At 40.6% G+C, this 15326-nt stretch overlaps 2 protein-coding genes across 2 annotated transcripts; one reads left to right on the top strand and one right to left on the bottom strand.

Annotated features, from left to right (window-relative positions):
* Nucleotides 1–182: 182 nt before the first annotated feature.
* AIMP2 (aminoacyl tRNA synthetase complex interacting multifunctional protein 2) lies at nucleotides 183–3623 on the bottom strand. Its single transcript, XM_059484686.1, has 4 exons — nucleotides 3459–3623; nucleotides 1739–1945; nucleotides 1189–1420; nucleotides 183–704 (listed from the first exon to the last, which is right to left on the bottom strand). Exons 1-4 carry the CDS (start codon nucleotides 3579–3581, stop codon nucleotides 319–321), a joined length of 948 nt encoding a protein of 315 aa, XP_059340669.1. The 5' UTR covers nucleotides 3582–3623; the 3' UTR covers nucleotides 183–318.
* Nucleotides 3624–3788: 165 nt separating this feature from the next.
* PMS2 (PMS1 homolog 2, mismatch repair system component) lies at nucleotides 3789–14852 on the top strand. Its single transcript, XM_059484633.1, has 15 exons — nucleotides 3789–3909; nucleotides 4134–4273; nucleotides 4881–4967; nucleotides 6016–6118; nucleotides 6780–6963; nucleotides 7429–7596; nucleotides 8887–8984; nucleotides 9290–9389; nucleotides 9641–9725; nucleotides 10128–10280; nucleotides 11281–12175; nucleotides 12948–13115; nucleotides 13572–13672; nucleotides 13865–14034; nucleotides 14420–14852. Exons 1-15 carry the CDS (start codon nucleotides 3890–3892, stop codon nucleotides 14561–14563), a joined length of 2616 nt encoding a protein of 871 aa, XP_059340616.1. The 5' UTR covers nucleotides 3789–3889; the 3' UTR covers nucleotides 14564–14852.
* The last annotated feature ends 474 nt before the right edge of the window (nucleotides 14853–15326 follow it).

The following is a 15326-nucleotide window of genomic DNA, read 5'->3' as shown; positions in this document are numbered from 1 at the left end:
TACTTGAATGCATTTTCATTTGGCTGTCTGTTCTTAAAAGGTATTTACCTTTTGCCTTGCCCGAAGGCTCCTGAGAAAAGAATCACTTGCAGTGGAAAAACCAAGAGCACAGGCTGTATACCGTAGACATTGAACAAACGTGTTACACAAGAGTTACAAAAAAGGAAGGTCACACCCAAAAGGCAGCTGTAATGTTTTTATTATTTTAGGATTCTGTCCAACTGTAATACCTAAAATACATCTCAGAAAGGACTCCAACATTACAGCAGACACGAGGTGGAGTAAGATTAAAACAACATCAGTGTGAAAGGTAGGGGCTCACTTGAGTAGCTTCATCACAGAGCTGAAAGGTGCCAGATTCTCACAGGACTTGATCCACTTCTGCACGTTGGCCGGGGCGCTGCTGGCAGTGCCCGTCTGCTGCAGCGCGCTCCACGCCACCACGTCGGCCAGCGTCAGTTCAGTGCCCACCAGCCACGGGCTCTTGCCCAGGGCGGCGTTCATGGAGCGCAGCACTGCTCCCCTCTCCTTGCTGCTGCCTTCTTGCAGCTGCAACATGGCTGTGTCCACCCAGCTGTCGATCAGAGTCGAGGTAACTGCGTTGTACTTCTGCCCAAACAGGGAAAAGAGGAATCGAGCGATGTTCCCCTCTCCTTCTATGGGGCACATGGTTTGAATGCTGAACTTCATCTGGGGTTTGGGAACTGAAATTAACAGAAGGGGAAAAAAAGTGAATCCAACATAATAAAGAAATTAACTAGAACAGTAATTCCATGATGAATATTTGTGATGCCAGCACAACTTTTAATATTAACCTGATGAACAGTTCTCAGTCCTGTGGGATAAAGAGATCGCTTTTTTAAAAATTCAGCCAAATCTCCCCCATAATTTCTAGTTACCTTATTTGTAGAAACTAAAAAACATGAAAAAGCCCCCCCAAAACCTGAGGGTACAAACAACCCTGTCAATGCCATGTGTATTTTAACAGCAGTTACTATGAACAAGAATCTTTCTCTTCTGGCCCAGCATGGTTCAGAGCTATGAAAAGAGAACAAAAATGTTTCCTGCTTCTTCATATCCACCATATGCCAGCACAGGGACAATGAGGCATCTCTGTGCAAGGGTTTATAGCAAAACTTTCATTTTCTCTTCTATTGTAAAATATTGATCTACAAATTTCCTTCTTACCATCTTTCCAAATCAGAGTAAAGCCCAACTGATACTCATGACGTGGCTGCTTCTTAGTCTGCTCTCCAAAGCATTTCAAGAGGTTTTCTGGCACACTTTTCACTGATGAATGTGTGTGAACAGCTGATAATATTTTGTACCGTTCACAAAGCAGACTGTGGATCACTAACAGTGACAGTGGAGGTAGAGAAGGATTTGCATTGATGACAACATCTTTCAGGGCTCCATAATCCTGAATGGAAAGTAAAACATTCAGCAGGTAAGACACATTCCAGGTCATACTCATAACTACTGCTTTCATTTGGCACCAAAATGTACAAAATCATGCACGTGTATACCTGAAATTCTAACGATATTAAAGTAAATAAATTCAAGCTTGGACATTTAAAACTTGTTTAAACCTTTACACATCCTCCTTCCTCAACATGTAATTAAATGGTAATTGTAGATTGTGTACTGAGTTCTGAATGTCCCAGGTTTTAATGCCCCCTTCCAGCCCTGAAAATGGAATGTTGAGAAAGCGCCAATGTAGCTGCTCAACTAAACTCACCTTTCCAAGCATGAGATCTAAATCTGCTCCATTTGTTGACAAAGGAGAAGATTGATCAGTTTGAATGATATTTGTTACATCGAAGTCAGCATCTGGGGTTTGTATCATCTTGGAGAGTCCATCCACAGCACTCTTGAGTTCATACAAGCGCTTCAGAATCTCTTCCTGGCGGGATTCAAGTGCTTGAAGTGATGGGTCAACCTCCTCCTACAGGAGAGGAAAAAGCAAGGCCATATAAACATTGACTCAACTCAGTGAATAGTCTACAGCTCACTTAAGGTTAAGTTTTGAAAGACTAAACACCTACAAACAGCCAGACCATGGGTTTATGTCTATCAGTAGTCTCTCATCTGTATGAGTACGGTGAAATGGCATATTTAATAAATTTCTGAAATCTTCCTGCTTAATAGATGCTTCTAAACCATTACAGCAAATTCTGTAACACAGTCAAAATCAGACAAAGAGTTGGCAGTGAAGTGCTGAACAATGACTGAAAAATCAAAGACAGCTTGTCAGGTTCTCAGCCCAGAAGAGCAAAGTTGGTAAGTCTGTGGTACAGTGGCAAAACAAGGAAACTTTTTGACAAATCAGGTAGTTAATGAAAGTAAAAAGCCCTGCAAGTTTAGATGGATGGATTCAGTCTTTGTTTCAGAGAATATAAATTACAGTGGAAAAAAAAGACCTTGGGCTTTACATGTTAATACCAATGCAGCTTTTAATCTGTATTACCTCACAAGCATCTCATCTTACAATCTCTTTTAAAAGAGGATGAAAAATATACTCCTGTGGCAGGTTTTAAGTCTACTAGTTTAAAATAATATTAAAGAAAAAATTTCAAATAACCTATTTCTAAGCATCCTGAATAAGGATTAAACAAACCCAAACTATCATGGATGAAGAGCTAAACAAGGTATCCAAGTAAAATATTTATATCCATTTAACATAATATTCTCAAAGACAAGACAAGGGAAGACCTCTTAAGTGCCATTATTTAGTTGTACACAATTCCATCCTTTGCAATGGGAAGGCATTTCATTAGCATTTCTGTTAAGTTCTGCCCCAAATTTTCTCCTCCTCAGTGTCTCCACCATCGAGCTGGGTGAGGGCACGGCAAATCCAGGATGGCCACAAGTGGCCTGTGAGAATGCCAAGCACTCCTGGCACTGGAGAGACGCTGCTCAGCTAAACCTATGTAACACAGTATTTGGCGTTTTTGCCTTATTTAAGGCGAAAGAAACTGAAACTAGAAGCTGAGGCTGAGGGAGCGTATTTGGCTGGAACCCGAGCTGAGGCAGCAGGGCGATGATGCAGCAGCACGGAGCGAGGCCTGCTGGGCGCTCTCCGGGCGGGCAGAGAGCTCAGCACGGCCATTCAAACACAAAAACCGCCACAGGGACACACGCGAGAGCCCAGGAAAGTTAAAATGAGAACTGCGGACGGCTTCAAAGACACTACAGGGAAATTATTGAAAACGCTGATTTTATTTAACCCTCGGACCCGCCGCTTACGGCGAGCCGGAGCCAGGGCCCCTTCCGGGGGCTGAGGCAGTGGGACTCGGTCCCGGGATCTCTCCGGCACCGCAGGCTCCTCCCGGTTCATACCGGAGCTGGGGCTCTCACCGGAGGGAACACCGGCCCAGCGGCGGCATGCCTGACCTGGCCAGAGCGAGCACCGCGGGCCCCAGCCCAAGCAGGTCCTTCCGCCCACCCCTCGCTCGTACCTGCGGCGGCGCGGCGGTGCCGGGGGCGCGGTGCAGGTTGGGCAGGGGGTACATGCAGCTGGGCAGGTGCTCCGCCAGCACCGCCGCGCTGTGCAGCGGCCGCACCTTGTACATCGCGGGCATGGCGGCTCCCGGCCCGCCGCACGCCCGCTCCGCCGCCGCCGGCCCGCCCGCCCCCGGGCCCATTGGCGGAGCGGCTCGTGATTGACACGCGTGACACCCAATGGGATACGGGTTCGCCCTTACGGCCTCCTGCTATTGGCCGGCGCTGAGCTGCGGAGCGCGTCCCCACAGGATGGTGGGCGGGGTTACGCCGCCGGGCCGGGAGCGCCGTCCTTGTGGGGCGAGCGCGCTCCGGCCGCTCGCGGCGCTGAGCGAGCGGGGCGGGAGCCTGAGGAGAGCGCGGCGCGTCCCGCCCCGCCGGGGCCCCGATGGAGGCGGCTGCGCCCTGGTGAGTGTGTGCACCGACCCGGCACCGGCCCTGGTCCCCGCGCTAGCACCCCCTGCCCAGGCCGCTTTGCTCCCCTCACGGGAGCCGCGCTCCTCGCACGGGCCGTACCCCGCGGTTCCGGCTTCCCCTGGTTCCTGCCTCCCCTCCCGGCTCGCCTGGGGAAGCCTGAGGGGTTTCTGCCGGCTCTCACCGCTGCCCGTGCTTTGCTGTCCCTCTGTCCCCAGCCCGCAGCCCGCCGGGGCCATCCGGCCCATCGACCGCCGGTCTGTGCATCGCATCTGCTCGGGGCAGGTCGTGCTGAACCTCGGCACTGCCGTGAAAGAGCTGCTGGAGAACAGCCTGGATGCCGGAGCTACCAACATCGGTAACTCTTCCTCGAATTTTGGAACTTTCCGTAGGCTTCTAAAGCACGTCTTTTCCCTCAAAACGAGTGCATGTAAACAAACCTGGGCAAATACTTTCTGTTTGGGCCAAGCATCTTTGCAGTGATTTTACACCTCAGGTTAATAAAGCATTCTTATTGCCAGACTCCAGCTGCATTCCTAGCAGCATGTGAGATTGTGTTACTTAATTTCTAGTGACCCTTTGGCCACTAAAAAAGTGGTTGTTCCATGCAGCAGCGGTGATCAGGCTGTGCCAGCCGCTGGCCTTGGGCTAGCACAGGGTAAAGGCGGGGCTGGCTTGCAGAGCATCCAGGATGGGGTAATTGGGAAAACTTCTGTTCAGACACAAGTTCAGTGAAGCTGAATTACCTGAAACTACAGACTGGTTTGCATTAGATTCATCTAACTTTTGATAGCTGTCAGGGGTTAGGGTGGTTTTTTTTGTTTGTTTGTGGTTTTTTTCCCTGTTATTATTCAATTTTGACATGGAAAGTTATTATTTGAAAAATTGACTTCAAGTGCAAAATTGATACCAAACACCGTGTGTGAACATAAAGAATTAAAATACTTTATGACTCAATTTTGTAGATATAAAACTTAAAGATCATGGGGCAGAACTGATAGAAGTTTCAGATAATGGAGTTGGAGTGGAAGAGGAAAACTTTGAAGGCTTGAGTAAGTTGAAATTTTTTTGTAATTTAGATGTGGGCATTTAGTTTAATCATATTTAATGGACACTTGGCTTTTACATAATGTGTGTGTTACCTGCAAGACTTGAGCAACACTAGACTGATCTTCTGTGGTGCTCTTGTGGTTATAGTTCTTGTGCCTCAGAAATAGTCTTTGGTTACTTTGCTTATTTAAGTGGCACAAGCAATAGAAATAAGCACAGAGGAGAAAATCTTAAAAATCCATGTGGATTAATTCATGTTTAATCATTGGTCATTGTTGGAGTTGAGCTGTGTGGAAGGGGCTGCTTTGGGAAGGTGAATTATAAACTCGAGTATTTGCTGAAGTGGAACTGACATTGTCCTGCCTGTCAAACTTCCCATTTGCTAGTCTGGAATTGCACAAAATGGGAGCAGAAACAACACTGTCTGATGAATCTAACTAACCACTGCAGCAGAAATACTGTCATTTCTTTTTTGATAAAGCACCTCGGAATCTTTTCCCCATAGGTTATTCCTCAGTAACTTTGGTGTTCACTGAGCAATTGTGGATCATCAGAAACTCAGTGTGCTGCTGTTCCAGCTCAGTGAGAGTTCAGGGGTGCTGCTGCTGGGTCAGTTTGTCAGCTGGTGACTGGTGCTGCACTGATGGTGTGCACTGAGTCCTCCTCAGCTGTGGTGGTGGCTGGGCTTGTCCTCTGTGCCCCATGCGCAGCACAGGCTGCTGCTGCTTCTGGCAGGACAAAATCTGTGACAGGTCCAGCAGCAGCACAGGCAGGTACTGTGTCCTGCTCTGAGGCGCCTTGCAGAGCTTATAGCAACAATGCTGAATAAATCTGTGATGTAAGTGTGAAATGGCAGGTGCATCTGAGGATTTTAAAGAGCTCTTGTTTATAGCAGAAAGGGAAAGCAAGCAGTATTTTGTCTTTAATCGTTATGTGAAATGCAGTGAATTATACAGAAGGTGTTTTGCTTCTTGATATGCAGACAAAATGTACTTGCATAGACCAGTGGCACTTTGAAGTGAAATATAAATTTGAAATATCTTTTTCCAGCTCTGAAACATTACACATCAAAGATACAAGATTTTTCTGATCTAATACATGTTGAAACATTTGGGTTTCGAGGTGAAGCTTTGAGTTCACTGTGTGCATTAAGGTAATTAATATTATTTATTAGTAGTGGGAAGTTACTATATGCACAAAAGCACTGCACCCTTTCAGTTTACCATTACTGACAAAGTGGGGCTTTGGAAACTTCCAGTTCCTGACTGTCAGGTCAGTTTTGAACATTAGGTTGCATGACATCCTGATTGATTTCCAATCAAAATTATTCTGTGTTTCTAAGCACCTAATTGGTCATTTCATATACAAAATTTGGTGTTACTTAAGGATGCAGATCTTTACAGGGTGGGATTGTGTATTTGCATGAGTATTTGATGTAAAGCACTGTAATATTTAAGTGCTGGTTGTTAGGTTGTAACTTATTAAGGTTGTACTTAAATTTCTTTCAGACCAACTGTAGATTTTAAATCAGCCCTTGTGCACAGTGCTGCTGGTACCTATTAGTGAATGTAGTGTTTAGCAAAACTAGATTTTAACACTGAGTTTTATAAGAGGGGGATGAAAGGGATACAAATAAGAATGTCTAGCTAGGGAAATGTTACACTACTCTAAAGAGCAGGTTCTTGGTTGTGTATGGGGAAGAGTTGTTTTGATGAAATTAACAGTATTGCTGTAGTTTCTATGCTGCTTGTCACGAGGAATAGATAAGATAATATGGTGCTCAGGGAATAATTCTGTTGCCTCTCTCCTCCCAGTGATGTCACCATTTTCACCTGTCACAAGTCAGCAAAGGTTGGGACCCGTTTGGTGTTTGATCACAATGGCAGAATCACCCAGAGGGCTCCTTTCCCCCGGCAGCAGGGCACCACTGTCAGCATCCAGCAGTTGTTTTACACCTTACCAGTGCGGCACAAAGAGTTCCAGAGAAACATCAAAAAGGTCAGAAATTCCCAATTCAAAGCAGTATTGTCCCCCAGAATTCATTCACTGCTGAATGAAATTCACTTCTCTGTAGAATGTACTGATTACAGACTATTTCATGCCTGTCTTACATCTTTATCAAATAACAAAAGTCTTCTTGCATGCTTTTCTCTTCTACTTTGCAATATTTGGATTTAAAGGTTCATTCTCAGATTTTGAAAAGAATCCATACCATGATCACTTATCTCTATTTTAAAACCAAACTGCTGTGTTGTGGCTAAATATGTCTTGTAAACATCCTATTTATTTTTAAAGTACTATTTTTCATCTATATATATATTTTTTTTTTAATTTAGCTCGTAAAGATTTTAAGGATAAAGCTCCCCCCTTTGTTACCTGCAGATATTGAATGTTTTGTTTATACATTTGTGTTTTAAAAAGAGACATTTCATATGAATTTGAACTTTCTTTTTACTTTAATAGGAATATGCAAAAATGGTCCAGCTGTTGCAGGCCTACTGTATTATTTCCAAAGGAGTGAGGATTAACTGCACTAATCAAATTGGCCAGGGGAAAAAAAGCTGTGTGATATCCACTGCTGGAAGTCCCAGTTTAAAGGAGAACATTGGAGCAGTATTTGGACAAAAACAGGTATTGCTTTTATTATTGAAAAGAGAGAGGATGTAGCTGTGTAGAGGGAATTGTAATATTTAGTAAGTGTGAGAGGATGGAGTGTTGGTCTGCAGCGCACCCCAGAGGCCGACAGAGGAGAGACACCCCGGCCTCCACGGACTCTGAAAGTCCTGGATCTGCTCAGAAATGTTTTAGAAGTTATTTACAACATGGGGTTATGGCTTAATATCTCTCTGAAGCCAGTTTTAAGAGCTGTTGTGTCAGCAAATGGACTGTGTGTCACAAGAACAAGCAATTTTAAAAAATCCTTAAAATGGTGTGATGTGAAAGTCTTAACTGAAGAACAGAAAACTGAGGTGTATCCACATTGGCAAGCTCTTCCTATGAAACTAAGTAACTTTATTCTGGAATCCCCTTTAAATTCTTTATTCTGCAATCCCCTTTAAATGGGATTGCAGTCAGCCCCTGTAAAGCTGTAGACTGTGATGCTTTCTAAGGTAAGCTATAAAAATAATTGTTATCCTCTAGATAAGAGCAGAGATGATAAAAAGCTCAAAAACATCCTTCCTGCAGTCATCAGATATATTGAGTGGTTGATAGCTGCTGGCTGTTGATAAACAATTTTTCCCTCCACAGTGCCCATCCAGAGATCTCAAAGCCTGTTCATGCTGTGGCTGAAAGATGGGAGGGAAGATGTCACTTTGTCTTGCCTGTGGCACCAAGCATAGTTGAAAATTGAGTGTTATCTGAATAGAATGTTTAGCTTATAGTCTGTATTTTAATGTTTAATACTTAAATTGATAGGAGCTGCTCTAATGGCAGAAAAATAATAGTGGCATGACTGGGAACATGTTTCTGGTAAATGTAACTGTTCTTAGGGAGCTTGTGATTCAAATAACACATTTTTAATAGTTTTATTGTCCTTTTAAAAGAAACTCCTATTACTCTTTTTGTCTTTTAGCATAAAACTTGTTTAGGTCATATATATGTCAAACTGTGAATCATTTTGTTGTTCTGCCTGTGTACATTTAATGTAAGGGTCTGTGAAATAACTTAAGCACAGGTTGTGATATCAAAGGATGAAAACAGGCATTTCTTAGAGGAATATCTCTGTTTCTCAGTAAACAGTGCTATTATCTTCTAGTGGGTTTGGATATTTTAAGTGTTTGTGTTGGTCAGCTCTTGGTCAGCCAAACCCACTATTTTTCTCAAGTAAATTTTAAGGCTATTAAAGGACAATAAAATAGAAGGGGAAAATCTCTATAGGTTTGATGTTTCACTTCTTTCCCTTTTTTTTTCTTTTTTCAGTTGCAGAGCCTTATTCCTTTTGTTCAGCTTCCTCCTAGTGAAGCTGTTTGTGAAGAATATGGACTCAACCCTGCTGACATGCCACAAAATCTTTATAGGTAATTAGGAAAGTACAAATCACTGCTGCCTGTGGCACTTTACCATAAACCAAAATTTAAAATAATAAAGTGAAAAAAAAAAGCTGTGATTTATAGTATTAAAAAGAGCCAAGAACAGCATAGTAGATACTGGAATGCAGTTTTGTAGTAGCCTTTGTTGGACAAGGAATTGGGAGAGGAAATGTGTATTTACATATTCACTGCTGCTGTATAATAGTGTTTCCTTAAGCCCCTTATAAAGCACATTCCCCCCAAACTTGCTTCTCTCATCCATTTCCCTTCCTCTCACATTGTTCACCCAACAGCATTGGTGGTTTCATTTCCCGCTGTGATCACGGTGTGGGAAGGAGCACGACAGACAGACAGTTCTTCTTCATCAACCACCGGCCCTGTGATCCTGCCAAGGTGAGGGAGTTTTCTGTCATCAGCCCCATTAACTCAATATTCTCTGGAAACCTCAGCATTAGCACTCATGTGTATGTTTGTTTCTTGGTAGTAGAAGTTCCTCTGTCTCAAGTTCCTGTCTTAGTTGTGTCTTTGAGTGAACAAGATCTTAATCATACAATATATGTTTTAGTACATTAATTAATATACGCTGGTGCAAAATAGAAGATAATATTTTTGAAATTTATTGGTTTTTTTCACCTTTTTTGCAGGTGGTCAAGATTGTGAATGAAGTTTATCACTTACACAATAAACACCAATATCCATTTGTTGTCCTTAACATTGGGGTAGATTCTGGTACGTTCTGAATAATTTTTAGTAACTTCAGTAATGGCTATTGCAGTATTACAGTTTATTCTTCAATGATGTTTGTATTTAGAGAATATTTTCATTTTCATCTGTATGACTTCCTGCACTCTGGGGACTTTTTAAGGCCATGTTGGTGAGGGAGAAATAGATTCTAACTGTGGTTCCACTATTTTTCCCCTCCACCTTTTCTATACTCAAAAATATCTTCTTAAGTGATGAGGAAAAGGTCATCTTAACTACAAGAAAACTTGTATCGTGTGTTTGTTTGCTGGGATGTTGAGACAGTTAAATCTGATTTGCCAATAAAATGGCAAACAAACCAGAACTAATTCTGTGCAATAACATTGCATTTTATTTGTTAAGCAGTTCTTTTTTTCTTTTTTTTTCCAGAGTGTGTTGACATCAATGTAACTCCTGACAAAAGGCAAATTTTACTTCAGGAGGAAAAGTTTTTATTAGCAATTCTAAAGACTTCTCTGATGGAGATGTTTGGTAGTGATGTTAACAAACTAAATGTCAATCAGAAACTTCTGGACATTGCAGGTAGGACACAAAATGTGAAAGTTTTGAGTATGATATATGGCAGAGAATTAAAGATGGAAAAAAGTGTTTTTAAAAACCCAAAAAAGAAACGAAAAAGAAAATTAAATAAAAACTAAAGAAGGACCCAAACTTATTAAGTGATTATTATGGAAATGACACATGCCAGCACAGCAGGATTGACAGTCAACTTTGTGAAGAAAAAATTCACGCAGAATTAATCGATAATGCTTGCAAAAGATTTCTCCCAATATACTAAAAGGGACATATGGCTTTTTTATGAAAATGTCTGTGAGAAAAAATGGTTAAGTGGTCATAAATAAAATAGAAAAATTAAGTATGAGTTTATTGGGTTTTAAACTTTGATTCTTTTATGTTACCTACAGAAATTGATGATTCTCTTGTGACTGTGCAGTCTTTCAAGATCATCTCATTCTCTTCCTTTCATTCAACAGAGCCCCTTCTAATTTTCCTTTTTGCTGACCTACAGAATCAGTTGTAGCCTGATTCCCACTGTTGTTTTAAATTAACCTTCAGTAAAATCCTGTTTGGACTGGCAGTTGATGGGGTTGAAGTTCTCTAGTGACCAGCAAATCCCATATACTCTAAGTGCCTATTCTGCCAGCTCCTTAACACTTTGCCAGTGGAATTTTATAGTGACCATTACAGTGTAAGAGCAATTCACTTTTCATTGTCACTGTGTCATTAAATTCTTTTGATAATATAAATAAATATGCTGATTGGACTGATGACTGTTCCAGTTGAAAAAGAGACTACAAATTAATTCTTAGTAGTTGTGATTAAATGTCCTCAAGATGTAACTGTTTCTGTGTTTGATATTAATGCATTTCAGCCCTGTATTCACTGTCTGAAGCTTCAGGGCTCCTTTGAGCTGTTGGCTATTTTTCCACCTCTTTTCATTCCTTTTCCTAAAGTACATAATTTAATTCATGTTTCCAGCTAACTTAGAATCTTGAAATACTCTGTATTGTGATTTCATTAGGTAACTTGAAGAAGACACTTCCTGAAGAGGCAGAAAAGCCTCAGGCAGACATGCTGTCTGACTCTGAGACTGAGAGTCCAAGTGGTGAAGGCAAAAGAATAATGACTCTTGCCAGATTAAGGGAGTCATTCTCTCTCCATCAAGCAACAGAAAGTAATTTTCAAAGCTCTAAAAAGGTAAAACAGCAGCACAGTTCCCCTAGACAAAGGTTACTCGATCCCACTGGGGGGACTGTAAAGATTCAAAGGTCTGTCTTGACTAAGAAGGCTGAAAGTTGTCAGAAGTTGGACTCAAAGGTGTCAATTCCAAGGAGACACTTGGGAAAATTAGAAAATGCTTCAGATTCTGGATTCTGTAGTATTTCTGAGTCAGATGCTGGATGTAGTACACCAGAAGCTGGAAGCTGCATCAATAATGAAAGTGCAGTTAATTCTGAGGAAGAATTCTGTAGCACAGAAGAAGAGATGCAGAAGGAATGTCTTCAAACTGCTGGGTGCAGTAAGAAATCACTGGATTGTGATGTTCAGGTCTTGGGCACTGAACCTGAGCTAGGTCAAGTGAATGACTGGACTGATCAAAACAAGCTTTCTCAAGAAGCAAATGGTTATTCCCCAAGAGTAAAACGTTTTAAAAGCAGAAACTTTAAAAGTGAAGCAGATGATTCCAAGGCAGACAAATACCCTGAAGAAAAGAATGCTAGTGTTGATGTACTGGTGGAAGTTAAAAAGAAAATTGTGCCTCTTGAATTCTCTATGAAGGTTTTGGCAGAGAAAGTAAAAAAGGTAATACAGCAACAACAGAAAAATACAGAAACTGAAAATTACAGAAGATTTAAAGCAAAAATTAGTCCTGGGGACAATAAAGTTGCAGAAGATGAATTAAGAAAAGAGATCAGGTATTTCTGCTTTCAGTTGTTTAATGTATTCTACTCCTCAGTTCATTAAATTAGTTAAGCAAAAATATAAGACTTGTCTTGAGGGTGGCAAGAGGCTTGCATGTACCTGCTAGGTTTGGGTCTATTTTTTAATGTCACAAAAAAACTATTTGATGAGTTATTTTACTGACAGAGCAGCTACTTGAACTAAGTGTAAACAGAATGCGAAGCCACAAACTTCATGGATTTGGCTTAGATCAGCCTTGTAAATTGCAGCTCAGTCAGAGAACCAGCAAATGTCATGACAGATAGCACACTGAAAAGACTGCATAGCTCATATTCCTCCCTTGTGTGAATGAAATTTGATGAGACATCCCTGGAAAAATAAAGTTACATTCTGGTGGTCAGGGGACAGTCAGTGTCTGTGATTTGTTAATATTTGGCTTCAAAAAATGTCTTAGGAAAGTCTTTAATTGTGAAAAGAAGGCAAATATGTCAGCTGCCTTCAAAACCACCCTGCCATCTTCAGTGTTACTTACCTGGGCTATTGCCATATTGCCTGCTTCTAATTTTGTTTTCACAAATGGGGGGAACCTGTCTTAATGATGGATTTTGTTCTGCCAGAAAGGACCTCATAGGTCATTGGCAGATTTTCAACACTTATATCCTGCTTAAATAAGATTTTTTTTTAATATAAAGTGTGTTCTGCAGGGGAGAAACAGAAGTTTTTAAGTTTTACATGATAACTGATAAGGGTCTAATTCATAATCTCTTTTTTTTTTTTTGTATACAGTAAAGAAATGTTTTCAAAAATGGAAATCATTGGCCAGTTCAATTTAGGGTTTATAATAGCAAAGCTGAATTCTGATCTTTTCATAATTGACCAGCATGCTACTGATGAGAAATACAACTTTGAGATGTTGCAACAGCACACTGTTCTCCAGGGTCAGAAGCTGATAGTGTAAGTATTCTCAGTGTTTAACAATAACATGTGTTGAATTCAATGTTTCAGAAGGATATCTATGATTTATATTTATGTAGCATTTCACACATTCAGAACACTTGAGACTCAAGTGGTTTTTATATTCTGTGTTTCCAAGAGTCAATCCTTACATGAAACATCAATTCCATGGGTGCAGTTGTAGCTGTGCAGAAAGTCAGTGGTCAAACAGATTTCCCACAGTGACAGGATATTGGAAACTGTTCCTGCAGCAAGGAATGCTGCCCAACTGACTTCATCTGCTGAGTAACACTTGGAAGCAACTGTTACCTAGTGAGATTTATTTTTTTCACACAGCAGAGTGAAAAGTTTTACTACAGAGCTCTGTTTTAAGTATTTCTAGGTTGTTTCTGAAATCAGTCTTTAATGCTCTGCACTGTGTATCTATGCAGCTCCATCTTTTTTTCTCTCTTTCAGGCCTCAAAATCTCAATTTAACAGCAGTAAATGAAACTGTATTGATTGAAAACCTGGAAATATTCAGAAAAAATGGCTTTGATTTTGTCATAAATGAAAATGGTGAGTTTGGATGATGTTAAAAGGACATCTGCCATAGTTACCACTTTAGTTACATCTATCAAAAGATTAAACATTAGTATATATGCACATCACATCATAATAACATTTAAAGTAGTTTCTCAGCTTTTCTCTCAAGAAAAAAGTAATTTTTTGTACTTCTCTGTATCTTTATTGTCATTGCAAACCTTCCAGCTCCTGTAACTCAAAGAGTTAAATTGGTATCATTGCCAACCAGCAAAAACTGGACTTTTGGGCCACAAGACATAGATGAGCTGATTTTCATGTTGAGTGACTGCCCTGGAGTGATGTGCAGGCCCTCCAGGGTCAGGCAGATGTTTGCTTCTCGAGCTTGCAGGAAGTCTGTAAGTACTGCACTTGATGTTTGTGTTCAAATAAATAAATAAATCCATTTCCTGATGTAGTGCAGGTGGCTGTATCTGCATGTGCATTGCAGGGCAAGTTTATTTACTGCTGAGTGTTAACAGCTAATATCCTTCCTTCTGTTCCTCATGTTTTTATCTAATGTACCTTGGGAAATATTTCTGCTAGTTTTTTTATTTTGTTCCAAACTAATGCACTCATGAACCCACTGTGAGCTGTGTTTTGTCTTCTGATTGTCTGATTGAAGGTGGTTTTTATTTTAATGCTTTGTACAGAATTTGCTATGGTAGCTGAAGTACTGCTCTGGTCTGTGTCAGCTAGCAAATGGAAAAAGGAAAGAATTCATTTTTTTTTCTTTGCTTGCAGGTGATGATTGGAACTGCACTGAATGTGCAGGAAATGAGAAAACTGATCACCCACATGGGTGAGATTGAGCATCCCTGGAACTGCCCCCATGGAAGGCCTACTATGAGACACATAGTCAGTTTGGACTTGATTTCACCACAATAAGTCAGTGTCTGTTTATTGACATTTTAAATTTTAAACCTTGGCAATATTTTGGGCTTTTATCATGATTCTCTTATTTGGAGTAAAAATAATTTTAGGCAGTCTTCAAGTTGGAAACAAGAGCACTTGGAGGCATTCAGCAGGGTTTCCTTGTTATGCCTGTCATCAATACCAACATCCTGGAATTCATGTAAATGGCTTCTCTCTTATTGCAATTTACTGTGTCTTGTACTTCTTTGAGCAGCAGTCAAAACTTTTATAAAATAAATACATTTATATATAAAGATAAGAAGTAGCTGAACTTCATTCATAGAAATACACTGATTCTGAAAGTCAAGTGAAATGTGAATTTAAGTCCCTGGCAATGCCATAAACCAAATATTAGTTTTCAATGTTTATATATCACATATATGATAATTTTAGAGAAAATTAAAATTATACATGAGTTTAAATATTTTTTCTTATACCAAAGCTGGGTTTTGTTAGATAATGACTTAGAGCTTTAATATTGCATTTAATGATTAATTTCCTGTTATCCGTGTTTAAGACTTGAATAGAATTATTAGTCTGGCATAATTACTTTTTATTAGCATTGTTCCCTTCCAAATTCCGAACCTGTTTTTCAAGAACAGGGATTCTTCGCCTGATAATGAATGGGAAAAAAAGCTGGCACTGCCAGTTAGGTCAGTCCAAATTCTATCTCAGTAAAATCAAAACAGGCAGAAAATTATCTGTTTGAATCAGAATCCATTAAAACGGGTAGCTA

Source organism: Ammospiza nelsoni, chromosome 17, assembly GCF_027579445.1.
Source record: "Ammospiza nelsoni isolate bAmmNel1 chromosome 17, bAmmNel1.pri, whole genome shotgun sequence".
NCBI lineage: Eukaryota > Metazoa > Chordata > Aves > Passeriformes > Passerellidae > Ammospiza > Ammospiza nelsoni.
The sequence above is the reverse complement of the archived record's forward strand: the minus strand, read 5'-3'. Positions and strand labels throughout refer to the sequence as shown.